The sequence below is a fragment of the Lolium rigidum genome, chromosome 6 (genome assembly GCF_022539505.1).
Source record: "Lolium rigidum isolate FL_2022 chromosome 6, APGP_CSIRO_Lrig_0.1, whole genome shotgun sequence".
In the NCBI taxonomy this organism is placed as follows: Eukaryota; Viridiplantae; Streptophyta; class Magnoliopsida; order Poales; family Poaceae; genus Lolium; species Lolium rigidum.
In genome coordinates, this window is record NC_061513.1 from 210,637,536 (window position 1) to 210,655,867 (window position 18,332).

The window sequence follows — 18,332 nt, forward strand, 5'->3', positions numbered from 1 at the left end:
CAAATGTTAATAGCAGGAATAGGTTGAGCACGAGAGATGAAATTGACAAAAGATCATCGCCCACAGTTAACTCTATTTTGTTGTTTTGTCCTGGAGACTATTTGTAACGACGATGTTATTCAATAAATAAAGTGCCAGCATGGTCTGAAGAAATATAAAGCAACTACTCCAAAGCATCTGGACATTTCTGCAATTAAGAATAAGTACAAGAAATGAATACAAATACGATACTGCATCCAGGAATTAAGAAGCTCCCATCACGACAATCCCCAAAAAAGAGCCATAAACCTAGTCTGCTCTCTGCTGGTGCAGTTTTCCTGTTTACATAGTCCCTTTCCGATGCTGCAGAGTATATGCTTCTGACAAATGAGTAGAAAATATTCATAGGCAGTGAAACTGAACCGAAGAACACAGAGCGGAGCATTCCGAGATGAACATGGCTAGGTGATTTCATTCAGAAATCAGAAGTGAAATGGCGGAGCTGCAAAAGAGCTGGCGAGAGGGGCCGAGTGTGCGCGCGAACCCAAGGTTCAACCCTTTATTTATGATAGGGAAGAAAGCCCAAAGATGGATTCGCCGCCGGCGCCGTGGCACCGGCCGCATGGCACCCCATTGCTGGGGGACATGGCCGCAGAACGAGTCTGCCGGGCTCAGAGCTGCCTCTGACCCTGGTATCAAGCGCACAACACAGCGACCTTACTCTCGGCCAACTCTACCCTCCGGAGCCGGAGTTACAGGTCTGCGCTACTAGACTCGGCGAGAGAACCCGCGAATGGGGCGCTTTTATAGCGCGCGGATTCCGTCCGGAATGGCGAGGTGGGACTAATTACACTCGTTTATGCGTACTAAGACGAGAGATTACCCGCCTGCTGCCGCCTACAGGAGCCGCGCGCCTGCGGGAAGGGAACGGCATGACCGCTGCGGCGGCCACCCACAGCCGCAGGAGTTTACCAGAAAATGTCCACGCCGCCGTGCCTCCGTGCCACCATTGCCTCGTCGGCCGCCGGCGGATCGACCGGTCGGGGCTGCGGAGGTTCGAATTGGAGGCGGCGATTTGATGCGGAGCTCTGTTTGCGCAGGCGAATTTTTTTTTTATTTACAAGCACTCGCTGCTGCCTGCTGGGGGAAGAAGACGACGAGTACATCATCCTCTTTTGGGCCTTCAGGGTGGGAATGGGCCGGGTCAACCCACCGTTGGGCCAGTCGGGTCGGCCCCATAACGGAATCGGATCAGCAGAGCCGGCCTCAAGCGACCCAATGGGTCAGCAGGGCCGACCCACAAAAATTAGTCGCGTCTAAAGATAAGCTAATCAACCTTGGTCAGTACCATCAGATCGCTGAAATCATCCCGTCAGGTAGAAGGTATTGTTCGCATAGCATCGTATTGTATCGTGTGTGGATCTGTTTCAGCAAGGAAGCCAGTGCTTCGAATCCTTGCATAGCAGATTAGCAGGGTACATATGTGGATCTATTTCAGCTACCTAATGGCCACTAAGCGTCAATCATTAAAGAATCAAAGTATGCTACCTAATGGCTTATTTTGTTGTACCATTTAACATATTTCAAAGAATATTTATATATGCTAACATAGCCAAAATAAAAGTGTATAAAAGTAAAATTTGGATCGATCCAAAATACCCAAGAGTCAATGACTTTTTTGAAATGGGTCGACCCATGGCCCCTTAAATAGGCCTTGAGACCAACTGCACCAGGTCCGGGTCTGCCCATTCCCATCTCGAGGGCCTTGGCTGGCTGGTCGGATTTACCATATTTCGTTTCCAAAATGGCTACCGGTATTGCATGATAACGTTTTGGCTACTTTACGTCTTCACTACTTATCTTTGTAAAGGTCCACCACCTATTTATTAATAATAATTATTAGTAGCAGTACAAAGTTATACCACCTAGCGAAGATTATATAAACTAATGCAAGTCAAAGACGCACCACCGTCCTCATCCATTCATCACTGAAGTTGGGCAAAACTCGTTGTAGTAGAGCTTGTTCTGGTAGATAAACGGGAAATTCAGGTGCCAAGGCCACAAATGACCAATGCACCAGAGCATCAACCACCGCAAATGGTGAAACTCGTAGATTGGAACAGCTAGACATAAACGAACATGAAAACCAACTAGATCACATAAGATCCGTCGGACACACAATTCCACGCACCCTTCGCCGACGCTAGGCGCACAACTAGAGTGAGGATAGGACGGGAGTAGTCTGATTTCAAGATGCCACCACAATGGCACCATCCCAAACAAACCTAAACAAAGAACGGGAACCCTCCGCCGGCGAGGGGTCGTGGTTCGCCACGCCTCCAAGGTCTCAAAGCCATCGGAGGCGGAGCGGACCAGCTGCATCTCCAGCGAGGGGTAGAATTTTTTTTTTTGAAATGGAGGCTATGCCCCAGCCTCTGCATCAATCGATACATACGGCCATCTTTATTAATTTATTCAGCAAAGGTCTGACAAAAGATTATACATCAAGAACCCCAAAGCCACCACACAACACCTACACCTGACAATGAGTGGAAAACATGCCAACAAGGTCTTTGCCCTAAAAACACGAAAACCCCTCATCAACTAGGAGTCGAGAACATCGCATACCCCGAGATATCCTCTAAGTAAAACGGGAGTGCACATCCGGTCTAGCAGACTCTTAGCGAGTACCTCATGCACACGCTACAGAATCCATCACCTCCATCGAACCGCCAAGCAATCTTCAGGATAAAATTCCGCACAATCTTCGCCACGACGCCAGACAGCGCAACCTCCCTGTGCACGTCCACCATCACACGCCCGTCGCAGAGACCCCGTTGCACCATGCCGTCGAGACCCATCGCCGTCAACATTGTAGATGAAACACTGCTCCACCAGCAGACCTCTTCAGGCATTCCAAGACGACGCCCCAGAGGGTAAGCGACACTGATAGCGCCGCCATCATCCGATCCAGGAGACCTAGATCTAGGGTTTCCCCCGAAACATGTAGCAAGAAGCGAGAGATATGCAGCCACGACACCTTCAATAAGGTAACGACGTCCAAGGACGCCGCCATCGTCAGGTCCGAAAAGGTCAGAGCCCGGCTCTCACCGGCCACCAGCCTCACAAACCCGGACATGCAACCTGAGGGGCCGATCCGTAGGAGAGGAGGGCGTCTCCACGCCGCCCGCCATCGATCAGCCTGGATCCCCACCACCACCGCGCCATCATCTCCACCAGAGGCAGTGATGAACGGCGGCAGCCCGTGCCGCCCACAGTCCTCGCCGCCTGAAGAAGCCGGCCAGCGGCCTATGACCCAGGCGCGCACCGACGCCACGCCGCCCGTCACGACGTTGATCAGGCCGAGCCCGAGCGCCGCCGCCATGGCCCCCGATGCAGCGCCATGCCCTGGCCCAGAGTCACGCCACCGCGTCCGCTCCGCTGCCGCCGATGCCCCGGGGCTTTGCCCGACCGCGCCCCCGTGGCGGTGGTGAGGAAGGAGGACGGAGGAGGGGTGGGAGGTGCGGCGGAATATAGGGTTCCCCCCCGGCCGCCACGCGGGGGCGACACGAGAGGGGTCACAAGTAGTTGTATCAGCAAGTGTACATGTAAACATTGAAAGTATATCGTTTTTCTCCCCTCGAAGGCAACATACTACTGCTAGCTCCTCATATAAAGTTTTGGCCCGCCGTAGTTAGCAAAAAAAAATTGTTACTCCGTGTGATCTCAAAGTGCCTGAACTTTCAAGAAACTATATTATGTTGTGTTTTGTTGTGGCTAGCTCCAGAGACTAATCATGAATCATTATCCGATGATATGATTGTTGCTCGTGCCCTGTTGGCGTATCGGTGCATCTTGACCTCGACGGGGTTTTGTATGCTAGTTATTTATTCTTTTGCCTGAATGTGTTCCTAAATATAAGCGTATAGTTTTTTAAGAAACATTCCAGAATACATTACGTTGCTTCACTTATATGGATAATATTTTAAGGATTTGATTCCTTATCTTGTGCAAAGTTGTCTAGTTCACGTCAATTGCCTAGAGTTAATCCTAGCCAAATATGACATATTTTTTTAAATATGTGTTTTTTAATTTTCATGCTAAAAAACTATATGGCTTATATTTAGGAAGGATGGAGTATTATTTAGTTAATGTGCAGTACTCCGTACTAAAATGTCTAAAATATTTGGACCTAAAGGTAATTATCTCGAGGTCTAATGAAATCACTGAAAAGTGAATTTCGGTGAAATCTCACTGAATATGATTTCAATTACGAATCAGTCGTATTCGAGAGTACGTGTATGTAGCTCCAAAAACACGCAAGGAAAATAGATGCTCACCCACTGATCCATAATTCGACTCGGATTCGTTTTGACCTCCACTTGCGTCGGCAGTCAAAGGCAACGCGAGACACCGCTGCAGCTGAGTATAGACCGGTCGCTGCCGGCCGCCAGGGAAGCTTGGCGCCAACGTAACCCGGGAAGTCAAAGAAGAGATCCGTGGTGGACACGAACTTGGAGAAAACGTTTCCGGACCCAACCACGGCACGTGCGTCCTGCTCTTGCGCAGGAGGAGGACCGGAATTATAAGAGCTAGCCACGTCTAGCCGTCACCTCCATCGCCAAAACACTTCCTCGAGCCTGCCCCGCCGGCCCGCCGCGTCCCCAACCCCCCGCTAAACCCTACTCGCCGGCGACAGAGGTTTCCCCGAGCGCATCCGACAATGGCGTCCCGTAAGTCCCCGGCCGTCCGGTTTCGCGTTCTTTCCTCCTTTCGATGGATGTGTGAATCTGACGAGAACGCTCTGGCGCTGCAGGTCTCAAGTTCGAGAGCTCGTGCGAGATCGGGGTCTTCGCGAGGCTCACCAACGCCTACTGCATCGTCCCCGCCGGCTGCTCCGATAGCTTCGTCAGGTTGGCGTCTCTAGCTGCTGCGCAGTAGGTTGCTTGTGATCGGTGGCTATTTTGGTCGATGCTAATCGCGGGGTTTCTCTGCTGCTTCTGCAGTGTGTTTGAGAACGATCTGGCCGACGCCGTCCCGGTGGTCAAGGCGTCCATCGGCGGCACGAGGATCCTGGGGAGATTGTGCGTCGGTGAGCACTTGCTTTTCCTGAATGATTTCGTGGCCGGTATCTGAACTTGCATGTTGCTGTTTGTGTGGTGATTGATGTTTCATCAAATGATCAGGTAACAAGAACGGGCTTCTGCTGCCAAATACCACCACCGACCAGGGTAAGGAAGACATTCAGAAAGAATTCGCAAACATGCTATAGTTTTCATCGCCACTGACTAGTAGTAAATGACATGGCTGCCTCTATCTCCACAGAGCTTCAGCACCTCACGGACAGCCTGCCTGACCAGGTGGTCGTCAAGCGGGTCGACGAGCGCCTCTCTGCCCTCGGCAACTGCATTGCTTGCAACGACCATGTGGCGCTCACAAACCCAGATCTGAACAAGGCAAGTCGCTCGTCTTTCCCCTCGCACCAGAACTGATGCAAGAGATGGACACACATCTGACATTCATGTTCTGTCTGTCACAGGAAACCGAGGAGATCATCTCAGACGTTCTTGGAGTGGAGGTGTTCAGGCAGACCATCGCAGGGAACATCCTCGTCGGCAGTTTCTGCGCCTTCTCCAACAAAGGGGGACTGGTAAGCTCCTCGCACCAGCTACGAGTGAACTGCTGCTTGTTGTAAATCTGTTCTCACAATGCTGGCCCTTTTTCCTGATCTCTGAAACTTGTGAACTGTGTAGGTTCACCCGCAGACCTCGGTGGAGGACCTCGAGGAGCTGTCGACGCTGCTGCAGGTGCCCCTCGTCGCTGGCACAGTGAACCGGGGAAGCAATGTCGTTGCGGCCGGCATAGCGGTCAACGACTGGGCGGCCTTCTGCGGGTCAGACACCACTGCCACTGAGCTCTCGGTCGTGGAGAGCGTCTTCAGGCTCAGGGACGGCCGGCCAGGGGCGCTCGGCGCCGATGTCAGGAAATCCTTGGTTGAAAGCTGCTTTCTCTAGGGCCCTTTGCTTGTGTTTTGGCCTGGGGGATTGATTAAAGTGGCCGCCATGATATCTCCCTTGATGTATCTGCATTTCTTTCCATTAAACCTGTTATGAGACGTGTACTAAGATTGCTTACTAAGAGAATCTGGAAAAGCTTTTCGCCAATCAAGGTAGCATTAAGCTAAGAATAAGGCTTGTTTTAACTAATACAGGGTTCTTTTTTTCCCCTACCGAATTGAGTTCTAAAACATGCACACAAGACTGAGGAGTTTTCATCAAAAAGGGAGGTAACAGCATCAGAAGGGAATTCCCATCCAGTCATAGAAAAGAACATAATTTAAGGAATAACACACAAATAAGATTCCAGGGCAGCAGCTTCAATACATATTTTCAAAGGTTGCTGTCCAGCAGGAGAAAAGGACATAATTTAAGGATTGACATAAATAAGATTCTAGGGCAGCTGCTTCAATATCTATTCCTGGCAGGAAGTTCAGTATTGCATGACAACCCAGATGCAAAACAAACACTAGTAGTTCGTTACATGACCAAGACATTATTATCTCATCATATACTCTAATAGAAACCCATAAGCAGCATTGCATGGCGACAAGATGAAACTAACTGTATCCCATATCCTAGTCGAGCATGTCAGATATTGTCTTCTTCTGGTTGAATGGATCAGTAGCAGCAAGTAAAGTTGCCATGACACTGTTGGGGAAAATGTTATCAGCCTTCATCCTCTCTCTAAATCCATAGGGAGGGGCCTTTGCGTGCAAATATGCATGAAGCAGCAACTGGTACTGCCTAATCCTCCCACTGTAACCCATCTGCCGCAACTTGTTGAACACCTTCTCCGAATTGTGGACGTCTCCTTTCTTTGAATAACTATCAAGCAACATCAGATATGAGCTGTACTGAGGCTTCATCCTGTTTTTCTGAGACAGCTTGTACAGTACGGATTCAGCTTTATCCACCTCTCCAGCGTCCACATAGAGCTTCACAAGCGAATCCAATGTTGACACCCCTATTTTGACACCATTCTCATCCATCCGCTTCAATAGCTCCTTGCCCTTGTCCAAAAGGTTTTGATTGGCATACACCCTAATCAGAGCATTGTAGAATTTGGGAGAGAGTGATTTCCATTTTACAAACATATCCTCAAAGACCTTCTCAGCCTTTTCAACATCCCCAAGCCTACCAAAAGCATCTATAGCAGATAAGCACTCTTCTAGACGAGGATTAGCCTCGCAAACCTGCCAAATCCTCTCAACATCGTCCTTTTTCCAAGGAAGCCATACAGAGGTAATACAACCTGGCAAGCATTGCGGTTTGCCTTGATATCATCACCCTCCATTAACTCCAAAATTGGTTCAGCTTTCTCACGGTGACCACCAAATATGTAGTGCTTTGCAAGTGTGGCTTGTAACAGAATATCTGGCTCAATACCATCTGCTTGCATCGACTCAACAACTTTTTCCATACCTTCAAAATCTCTTGAAGCGCCTTTAGTGTCTACAAGGAGCTTGTAAGTGAAGAGGGATGGTTTCACATTCTCCTTTTCCATCATTGCGAGAACATCAGCAATCTTCTTCTTGTCCACCCTTTTGTACAGCAGCAGAAGCTGATTGATAGCAAATACTGTGACTGGGAATCCCAGATCCTTCATCTTATTGAAGACTTCTTCTGCCTTTTTGACATTCACTTCGGCCACACAATTAGCTAAAAGAGTTCTGTATACAACCTCACCCCTGAGAGATGCAGGAATATTGTCAATATACTTTTCAGCTCTGTAAACACCGTTGACTTTAGCCATCAGATCAAGGCGTGAAGCATAATCACGTTCTACAAGATCAATTTGTTTGGATTCTTCAAGCCATTCCAGGAGCTGTGTAAAAGCAGTGAATAAATTATCCTCAGAGTTAGACAAGAAACATGCTGAGATAAGCCAGAACAATTAAAGGACAGTCATATATTCTCATGGCATTGTACACATGAAATTAAATGTATAAATAGGTGGTAATTCACACAGTAAAAGGCACATGTTATTGTTCACCGAATATTAACTCTAGTGTACAGCTACGAATAATCAATACGGAGTAGTAGGCATCTTATAAACATGTTGAAGAAAAAAAAGACATTGTCATTACAAATGTGTTTTAAGCCAGAGAACGATGTGAGTGCTTCAATGGTATCACCAATATGTACTATTTTTTTTGAAGAATTTGCAATCATGAAAAAATAGACATAAAAAGTTGTCCATGGTAAGTACCTGCAATGCTTTGGCGTAGAACCTCCGTTTCCTAAGGTTCAAAATGACATAAAAGATATCACTTCTATCAAATGTATTGCCAGCATCAACCCATTTCTTCAGTGAGGCAGCGACATCATTCCTTGGAGCTTCCAACAAGACTTTGAGAAGGGGGCTCTGGGAGGCCCTCTTCACCGTCTCCTTCTCGGGTTTGGCATCAGCATCAACTCCTAACGAGTCGATTTCATCGACAGCATCCTCATCAGAACTCTCTTCAGACGTTGACTCCACTTCCTTTTTATCAGCTTCTGGTGGGACCTCCAATTCAGAAAACCCGTCCTCCAAATCATCATCTTTGTCACCAGAATTTTCCCCAGCCTGAGAAGAGAAACTCCTGCCCCACATGGACCAGCCAGATGAGAAAGATGAACGGGAGGCTGATGGCTTTGGCAGACGGCAGCAACACGATTTCTGGCAACCCTGCTCACAGTGTTCTTCTGCGGTCTTTGCGTCTGCACTTAGCAGTACCTCGAGACTTGCGCAACCACGGACACTTGCAACTTGGCAGGCACTGACCCTGATTCAGAAGCAAACAGTCAGCCAAGGAAATTATCAGAATTAAACTGCATATTGCAAAAGAAACCAGATGATGTACATTCCTGAGCAAGCATTATTAGCAGACAAATGTAACATGGAAATCTGGTTCATTCGCTCAGACTTGAGCACATAATACTTGGACCGACATCAAGTAAAATAAACAAGAGCGTTTGTTTGTTCAAAGGTATATTCACAAGAAATAAATAGGGAAGTTCTAAGGCGTCAGGTGTCCAACAACATCGCCCAGAAGAAGAGCCCCAGGGTGAGGACCGTGAGGCCTGCAATTTCCGACATCAAAACAAATCGACGGAATAATCTGTCCAATAAAGGTGCGACCTTTTCCCCCCAGACGGTGCTTGCTATCATCCATGGGGATTGGGGAGGAGAGATCACGGCCTAGTAACTCGGGATCGAACTATTTCAGCACGAGAACCGAAATCAAAACAACTAAATAAGAACGGATTTATTCGGCGTCGCCGCTACAGGATAAATCAATGCGAATGGAACGGATTACTGATCAGAATCGCCGCTAAAGCCATCGATAGATCAACCAGACAACGGCATCTGAAACCTGTGGGGATACCCACGGCAGGGAAGGGTGGTACCTTTTTTTTTGACAGAGGGAAGGGTGGTACCTGAGGGGGTTGCCGGCTCTGCGGAGCGCCCACATGGCGGCGGCACGGGGGGTTCCTACGCTCCGGCGGCGGAGTGCAGGGATGAGGCGGCGGTGCGGGGAAAGATGCAGACGGCGGCTAAACCCTAGCGGAAGAGGCTTTCGGGAGGGGGAGAGGGAACCCTAAAACCCTAGCGGGATGAGGAGGGGAATGGTGGCGCGGCTCCGCGAGCTTTGGTGGTGCGGTTTTAGATATTTTTCGAGGAGAAATGAACCATCGGCCCGCTTCAGCCGTAATCAACGGACCGGATTGTTTCGATTTGCAGATGGTGCGTGGTTTCTTCGGGCAACTAGCAGAACACCACAACCGGCGTTCGTTACCGCATTCCAACACAGGTTGTATATTAGAGCAAGTACAATAGAGTCCAGTCAGCTGACTATAAGACATTAAATAATATATTTTAGATGAGTTGAAGGAGAGAGAAGAGGAGAGAGAAGGGAGGTGGGCTACTTATGCGATAACTAAGCTTCTTGACGCGCTTCTAGGCACCTTGTGAGAGTGAAAAGTGGGCCATATATTAGTAAAATACTACATTCTTATAGTCAACTACTGTACATGTTAGCTATATGATGACTACAAATGATATAACATCTTGTTATAGCCAACAGTTGGCTATACTATTGGAATTGCTCTTAGGGCAGCGCCTTAAAAACCGCCAATTTAACGTGTTGGAGGATAAAATCGCTACTTCAGCAAACGCCTTAAAATAAAGTGTGTACAAAAAAATGACCGCATGCACTAAAATGCGCTATCCTGTCCGTCAAATATGCTGCTCCAGATGAGAGGGCGTTTGGGAATGAGAGGGAGCAGAAAACGGTGGACCAGATGTTAGTACAGATTAGAGATGACCCCTCTGGAAGAGGGCTAAGAGAGGAGGGAGGCTAGGTATAGCGAGAGAGTAGGCCTAGACGGAGGGAGGTGGTGTGCGTGGGTTGTGGCACTCTGGTGCTTTCTTGTAATTGTGTTGCTTCTTCTTCTATAAAGATAAGGCACGTGTTTCGCGTGTTCTCGAAAAAAAAATATGCTGCTCCAGGAAGCGCGCGCTAGAAATTCTGGAGAAAGCGGGCAAGCCCACCTACCACCCGGAAGTTTCCGTGGGAGTCCCCTGCAACAGCTCGTCGGTCAATTCCCAGCGACCAACCTGGTCATAATCGGTCCGCCGGCGACACACCTGGCCGGAGTCGGTCCGCTAGCTCACCACGATTCAGTATTGCAAGCAAGCATTGGTGGAAGTATGAAGGAGTATAAGGGGTAATCACTGGCCCAAAAAACTGTTCTAACCATTCCAATGTATATGATATTGTTAGTAACATGTATAGGTTGATCAACTTCCATTTCAATCATATCTGGTGCTGGTGAGGCAGCTCCTGATGGATTAACCACTATAGAATTATCAACAATCTCTTGCACTGAGTTCCTGCATATCATTGTTCTAAACTATCTCCTGCAAATCATCCTGATTGTGGTGTTGGTGATTGGCATTATTATGAGCATTATTCCATCCCAACTCTAGATAATGGGGGATTACAAACATGTTGTTAGGAGGCAGCAGATTGCCAGGCAAGGGATGTGGATTGCCATCCAATGGCATTGGATCTTGATCTGCAGGCAGTTGTTCAGCAAAATTTGCACCCAAAATATATACAGGTGCAGTCCAGGTTTCCTTTACTCCTCCAATGGTGGAATAATTTTCAAAAACTATCTCTCCGCACTAGAGCAGGAAAATCCAAAGAAGCTTGTATGAGAGTTCTCTCCTTGATAACATCATCCTCATGCCAGCTATGATATTTACCAAAAGCAGCCACTGCATTTGCAATGTCATAGTCATTCCGAAAATTAAGTGGAACACTCAGCACCATTAACCAACTAGATATAACTCCTTGCACTTCCCTATGATTTGGTCGATCATTGTGAGGAACAAACCGAACAAAAACATCAACATCTATTTCGAAAGGTTCCTGTTGAAGCAGAGCATTCACAATAGCAGGGCTACGTAGTTCATACAACCCAATCCCTAACATGGTCATGCCAGATTGCTTCATCCGCAGCTTGGAGGTGCAGGCTCAATGACAACAACACAATAGCTTCCATGGCGGACAGCAGGATTTACCGAGGGATTGTAGAAGGTTCTTGGAAACAATGTAGGTCCTCCGTCGATGATGTGGTTCCCTAGTGGCAACCAGCGTGTCGGGTCCACTTCAAAGTTCGCCATTGTGGCCGGTGATGGTGGCGGAGAGGGAGTCTGCGGCGGTGGAGCTTGCTGTTGATGCATGTAAAATGCATACATGAACTTTGTCCTTTATCATATTGAATTTCCACATATTTGCAACATATGATGATAATACCATGTTTTACATTGATCTACGGGGATTTACCAATGATCTCCTTTATTTGGTTTATAACGTTGCAGAACAGGAAAACCTGTTTTGTGTATTTTTCACTTTCAGAGACCGATACGGAGTCAAATTGATTTGGGATTTTTGGAGCGTCGTTTTTTCATCGGGAGGAACAACATGGGCCCTGGAAGCTCACCTGGAGAGGCCCGAGGGCCAAAAGAGACCTGGTGGCGCGGCCAAGAATTCTGGTCGCGCCACCCATGCTCTTTCAGTCGTCGATCGCCCCTCTGCCCTGATTCTTTCGTGAATCGACGTGTTTTGCTTAAAACCGACAATATATATAACATGAAGAGTTCTCGGGAGGAGAGCACCGCACAAACACAGAAACACGAAAATGGAGGTTGCTACAGAGAACATTGGAGGGGGAAACTCCGCCGGGATCACCGCCGGAGGGATCTCCACCTTCTCTAACGTCTTCATCATCATCACCATGACCAAGAGGGGGTTATCCAGCTCTGGACAACATGTTTGTGGCAGTAGGTTGATCTATTTCTCTCATGTTCTTCATAGTACTTAGTGCCATATGAGCTACCTATCATGATCATGGTCATATTTGTAATACCTATGTGGTGGATCTTTATTCTATAATATTGTTTTATGATATGTGATCTTATTATTTGGTGAAATGTATTAATAGATGCATGATACGTTGCAAACATATCTATAATTTTTGATACTCCATGCTTGTTTTACACCAATTGATATATGTTTTGTTTACACTTCGTGGCACTTCTATGCATTTTCTGGAACTAACCTATTGACAAGATGCCACAGTGCCAGTTCCCTGTTTTCTGTTGTTTTGTATTTTAGAAAAGTTGTACAGGAAATATTCTCGGAATTGGACGAAACAAAAGCCAAAGTTTCTATTTTTCCGGAGTGAAGACGGAGTCCAGAGTAGAGACGGGGGAGGGCCACAGGGCGGCCAGACCATGCCTAGGCGCGGTCTGGCCCTGGCCCGCGCCTAGGGGTGGTGTGGGCCACCCTGGCCTCCACCAACCTCTCCCTTCCGCCTATAAGAAGCCTCCCGACGTATGAACCCTAAATCAATAAGCCTCCGCCCATGAAGAGTTCCGTAGCTCCGCCGCCATCGTAGACAAGATCCGGGGGACAGAAGTCTCTGTTCTAGCACCCTGCCGGGATGGGGAATTGCCCCCGGAGCCATCTCCATCGACTCCTCCGCCATCTTCATCACCATTGATGACTTCCATGATGAGGAGTGAGTAATTCTCCCCCGAGGTTGAGGGTTTTACCGGTAACTATGTGGTCTATCTATCTCTCCATGTATGATCTTTATGCGATCATGAGCGTTGTAATCTAGTTGAATAAGTAGATGTTATTCTTAAACTATTATGCTGCTCAAGTGGTTTTATTATGTGATCCCCGGGGACACCTTGTCCAACGGTGTGAAGGTGACAGTGTGCACACCATGTTTGTTTCTTAAGCTTAATTTACAGAGATACTTATGAATTGTGGTGACTAGTTAGTACCATCTTTGTATGCTCAAAGTGACAGCGTGGGTGTCCATAGATTGGGAATGCCAACTTTAAGGAATGCTTATGCAGACCTATGCAATGAATTTGTGTTTATTATCAAACCGGAGAGTGGTTCAGATTAGCATAGTGAAGTGATAATATCTATGTATTCAATTATGGTATCATTGTTGAGAGTGTCCACTAGTGAAAGTATGAAACACCGTTTACAACCAGTTCTGCTACATGTTTGCTTACTGCCATTTTTTATTTTAGATTGCATTTACTACTTACAATCATCCATATTACTTGTATTCACTATCTCTTCGCCAAACTAGTGCGCCTATACACCTGACAAGTGTATTGGGTGTGTTGGGACACAAGAGACTTCTTGTATCATAATTGCAGGGTTGCTTGAGAGGGATATCTTTGATCTTTACCTCCATGACTTCGATAAATCTTGGGTGATCCACTTAAGGGAAACTTGTTGTTGTTCTACAAACCTCTGCACTTGGAGGCCCAATACTATCTACGAGAATAGAAGCGTGCGTAGACATCAAGCTCTTTTATGGCGCCGTTGCCAGGGAGGTAAGGTAAAAGGTAATCACATCCTCTGGCTACTAAGTCTTTTAGTTGCTGGTGAGTGCTCGACGTTATTTCCTTTAGATTCTGCAATTATATATTTTTGTTTCTTATTTTTATTTTCACTAGTCAGGCTTAATGGAAAACAACAACAAAATTAGAGAGCTTTATAGTATTTATCTTGAGTTACGACATGAGGTGTTTGAAGAGAAAATTAAAAACCTATGGAACTTTACTTGCATGCTAGTAGCAATGTTATTAGTATGAATTCTTTGAACACCATTATTGCTAATTCTATGTAAAAGTATAAGCTTGGGGAAGCTATTTTTTATGAAAATGATATGTTTAGTTCCCCGGCTTTGGAGGAGTAAATTTGTTATGATGATACTATGCCTCCAATATATGATGATTACAATGATGATTATGTTATTTTCAGTCCACCTACTATTGAGGAAAAAATTAATTATGATTACAATATGCCTCCTATATTTGATGATTATGGTGATGAGAATAATAATGATAGCTATTTTGTTGAATTTGCTCCCACTACAATTAATAAGAATGACTATATTTATGTTGGGAGTAGTAATTATTTTATGCATGTGTCTCATGATAAGAATGCTTTATGTGATGGTTATATTGTTTAGTTTATTCATGATTCTACTGAAAGTTATTATGAGAGAGGAAAATATGGTTGTAGAAGTTTTCATGTTACTAATATACCTCTCTATATGCTGAAAGTTTTGAAGTTGCTCTTGTTTTATCTTCCTATGCTTGTCACTTTGTTCTTTGTGAATTTATTTGTGTACAAGATTCCTATGCATATGAAGTGGGTTATACATAAATGTTTTGAATTTGCTTCTTGATGCTCCTTTTTCATTATTTTCTATTTTCATGAGAGCATCATTAAAACTATCAAGCCTAGCAAAAATGCGTTAAAGAAAAGCACTCTTGGAAGATAACCCATGTTTTATTTCTCTAATTTTTCTTTTATTGAGTCTTGGAAGTTAATACATCTGTAATAACATCTTATTATTATTTTTATTTCATTTTTGTGCCAAAAATAGCGTCTAATAGGAAGAAAGTAAGATTTGGGAAAGTTGTTATGCTGAAAACAGATTTTGTGCTATCACCATAAAAATTCGTATAAATATCCAGAGCGGAATTTTGAGCTGCCAACTTTTATGCATATAACCCATGTTATTATCTAACTTTCCTTAGCTGACCACTTTTAGAGATGAGCAACAGAAGATTTTCGAAAAAAAAATCTTTACCTACTATTCTGTTTTGACAGATTTCTATCACTATTTGCATTTGCCTCTTAATCTCTTTCTTTTTTAGTTCTTTTGATCAAAGAGATTTTTTAAGAGTTGCTACGGTAGCTAATGCTTTAATAGATGTTTGATATATGTTAGAACTGAACCCGAGTGGATTTGTTTATTTTGATTGAACAAATGCTGCTAATAAAGAATTGTGTGAAGTTTTGTATGAAGGAAGTTTTCAAGTGTAGGGAAAGAAGAATGATGTGATGAGATGAAGAATGGATAAAAGCTCAATATTGGGGATGCCCCTGCACCCCAAGAAGTATTCAAGAGGTACAAGCGTCAAAGCTTGGGGATGCCCAAGACATCCCCTCTTCATCAACAAAACAACAGGTCATCTTTCTATGCGCTATATTTTTATTGTTTCATACGCTATGTGTTGTTCTTGGAGAGTATTTATTATTGTTTTGTTTTGATTTGTTTTGTTTGCTGTAGCATATGTTGGATCCTGACACATTTTTTTTGGAGAAAGACCCGCTCCGTTTCGATTGCATATAACGCTCTAGTTTTCGATGTTATTGTTCTGCGAGTGTTCTAGTTTTCTAGTACTGCATTTAGCTCTTGTTCTTTCACTTGAATTTTGTTTAGAGCTCGTTAGTATTATTTATTTGTGTATGATTAGCTATCTGTCCCATATTGTTTTTCATCTCTGAGAGTTATTTCAAATAAGTTGATTGGTGTTGGATACGCGTAAAATGTTTCATGACTATATTGATGCAAAATGAAGCTTGTCTAGACTGTGGCATAGACATTGGCATGTCATGTTGGATGTTATTCTTGTCATATGCTTAGTATTTATTTTTGTAGCATGACTTGCTTCAAATGTCTGAGAGTGCATAATGTGTCATTGAAAGAATTATGTGTTGTTTCCACCATAAAAATATAATATTGGGGTATTCTCCTTTGATGCTTTATTGGGTTGACTTGGAGCATGCTTATACCATGTTATGACTACAACCAGTCAACTAAAACCTCTATGATCATTTAGTTTTTGATTTGTAATTTCAATTTATGCTTTGATTGATAATGTTTTGTCTCTATGCATGATTATGGCCATTACTGCTCTCTTAGTTGGTCGCTCCTAGTCTTTTGGTAGCTTTTGCATGTACTGAGTATGAACTCTACTCGTGAATCCAACCACCAATAACCAAAGTTTGCCAATTGTGTCCACCATATCTACCTACTAGCATTATTGCTATTTCAAGTAATTCATCATGTTTTTATTTATCTTCCAAATTAAATTTTAGCATGAGAAAATTAGTTAGTAAAGCTCTCACAAACTTGATGGTGCATTTACTTTCTTGCACTTAATAAACTTGATCATTGTGACTATCTTATGAAGTTTATATGTTTGCAAATTGAAAGTTGGGAGTTAGCATAACCATGCTTTCATGGGGAATGCTTTCGACATTGCACTTATTCATATTTAGTTGATGTCATGTTCTTTTGCTTATGGATGCCTAGCGGTGCGAAATAAAATACAAACTTGTAAGTTTATGGAGTTTGTAAACGAGTTAGAGAGAAACGCTTGGGCCGCTGATCTAAGCCATGCATCATTCATGGTGGAAATTTACAGCGAACCATAGTGAGCATTCTATGAAGAATTTTCAATAAAAAGTTATACCCATAGTAAATAAAAAATGTTGAGATGCTCATTGTCTGTTTATCTTGTCATTTTGGCATGGAATTGCTCCTACAAGAGTACTTCCATATCATCGGGCAAGAGGTACCCCGTTGGCGGTTCTCGATGATACATGTATACTTACAATGACAAGAACTTATTTGGGACCTAATTAAGTTGAGTAGCATGAGGTTTAGGTGCTCGTATTCAAGGGGCATGAGATTTTCAACTTGTGATTTGTCAAGCATATAGCTCATATTTTCCTCACATTAATTTTAACCATTCAAGATGCTTATGATAGGGGAAATGAGAGCTCAAAGCTAATGAGTACCGTACTTTTTGGAAGGTTTATAAAACTTGTTAATCTTGCTTACTTTGCAAAGAGTCTTTCATTTACTTTTATGTTGAGTCTTCATCTTATTATTTATGCACCAATTAAGAGAGCATAGTTGTCACTCTTAGTGCAATGTGCATAGTCCCAAAATTATTATTGATTGATTCATGATTATGCTATTGCTTGTTCTTAAATTACTTGTATACCCTTTGAACTTTGAAGGTGTCCTAGCATTTATGTTTTGCTACTTCATAAAGGACATGTTGAGTACCACTTTGCTATGTTTCCTCTATGCTCATAAACAAACAGTTGCTTTCAATGCACTATATATTATTCATGATCCTTTGTTTGAGTTACTTCTTATGTTGTAACATGGTTGCTAAGTTCTATTGTTAAAATTATATCTATCATGCCTATGTTTAGAGTACTTTGATCCCAGATCACAATGCTTTACAATAACTTGATCAAGATTGTGTTGGCTTCATGTCACCTCAAAAATTATATTTTGTTATCACTTACCTACTCGAGGACGAGTAGGAGTTAAGCTTGGGGATGTTGATACGTTGCAAACGTATCTATAATTTTTGATGCTCCATGCTTGTTTTACACCAATTGCTATATGTTTTGTGTACACTTCGTGGCACTTTTATGCATTTTATGGAACTAACCTATTGAAAACATGCCACAATGCCAGTTCCCTATTTTTTGTTGTTTTATATTTCATAAAAGTTGTACAGGAAATATTCTCCGAATTGGAAAAAACAAAAGCCAAAGTTCCTATTTTCCTAGAGCGAAGACGTAGTCCAGAGCAGAGACGGAGGAGGGCCACAGGGCGGCCAGATCATGCCTAGGCGCGGCCTCGCCCTGGTCCGCGCCTAGGGGTGGTGTGGGCCACCCTGGCCACCACCGACCTCTCCTTTCCACCTATAAGAAGCCTCCCGACGCGTGAACCCTAAATCAATAAGCCTCCACCACAAAATGTTTCGTAGCTCCGCCGTCGTCGCATACAAGATCCAGGGATAGAAATCTCTGTTCCGGCACCCTGCCGGGACGGGGAATTGCCCCTGGAGCCATCTTCATCGACTCCTCCACCATCTTCATCACCATTGCT

At 44.5% G+C, this 18,332-nt stretch overlaps 2 protein-coding genes across 2 annotated transcripts; one reads left to right on the forward strand and one right to left on the reverse strand.

Annotated features, from left to right (window-relative positions):
• Positions 1 to 4,618: 4,618 nt before the first annotated feature.
• On the forward strand, positions 4,619 to 6,213 carry LOC124666973 (eukaryotic translation initiation factor 6-2-like). The gene is made up of 7 exons (XM_047204308.1): positions 4,619 to 4,712; positions 4,796 to 4,892; positions 4,986 to 5,071; positions 5,166 to 5,210; positions 5,305 to 5,435; positions 5,519 to 5,629; positions 5,733 to 6,213. Exons 1-7 carry the CDS (start codon positions 4,703 to 4,705, stop codon positions 5,991 to 5,993), a joined length of 741 nt encoding a protein of 246 aa, XP_047060264.1. The 5' UTR covers positions 4,619 to 4,702; the 3' UTR covers positions 5,994 to 6,213.
• Positions 6,214 to 6,401: 188 nt separating this feature from the next.
• Positions 6,402 to 9,650, reverse strand: LOC124665891 (pentatricopeptide repeat-containing protein At1g80270, mitochondrial-like). Its single transcript, XM_047203248.1, is given in 4 exon segments — positions 6,402 to 7,260; positions 7,263 to 7,863; positions 8,248 to 8,803; positions 9,459 to 9,650. Coding segments are annotated over 4 exon segments (1,839 nt in total). The 5' UTR covers positions 9,494 to 9,650; the 3' UTR covers positions 6,402 to 6,613.
• Between the last annotated feature and the right edge of the window lie 8,682 nt (positions 9,651 to 18,332).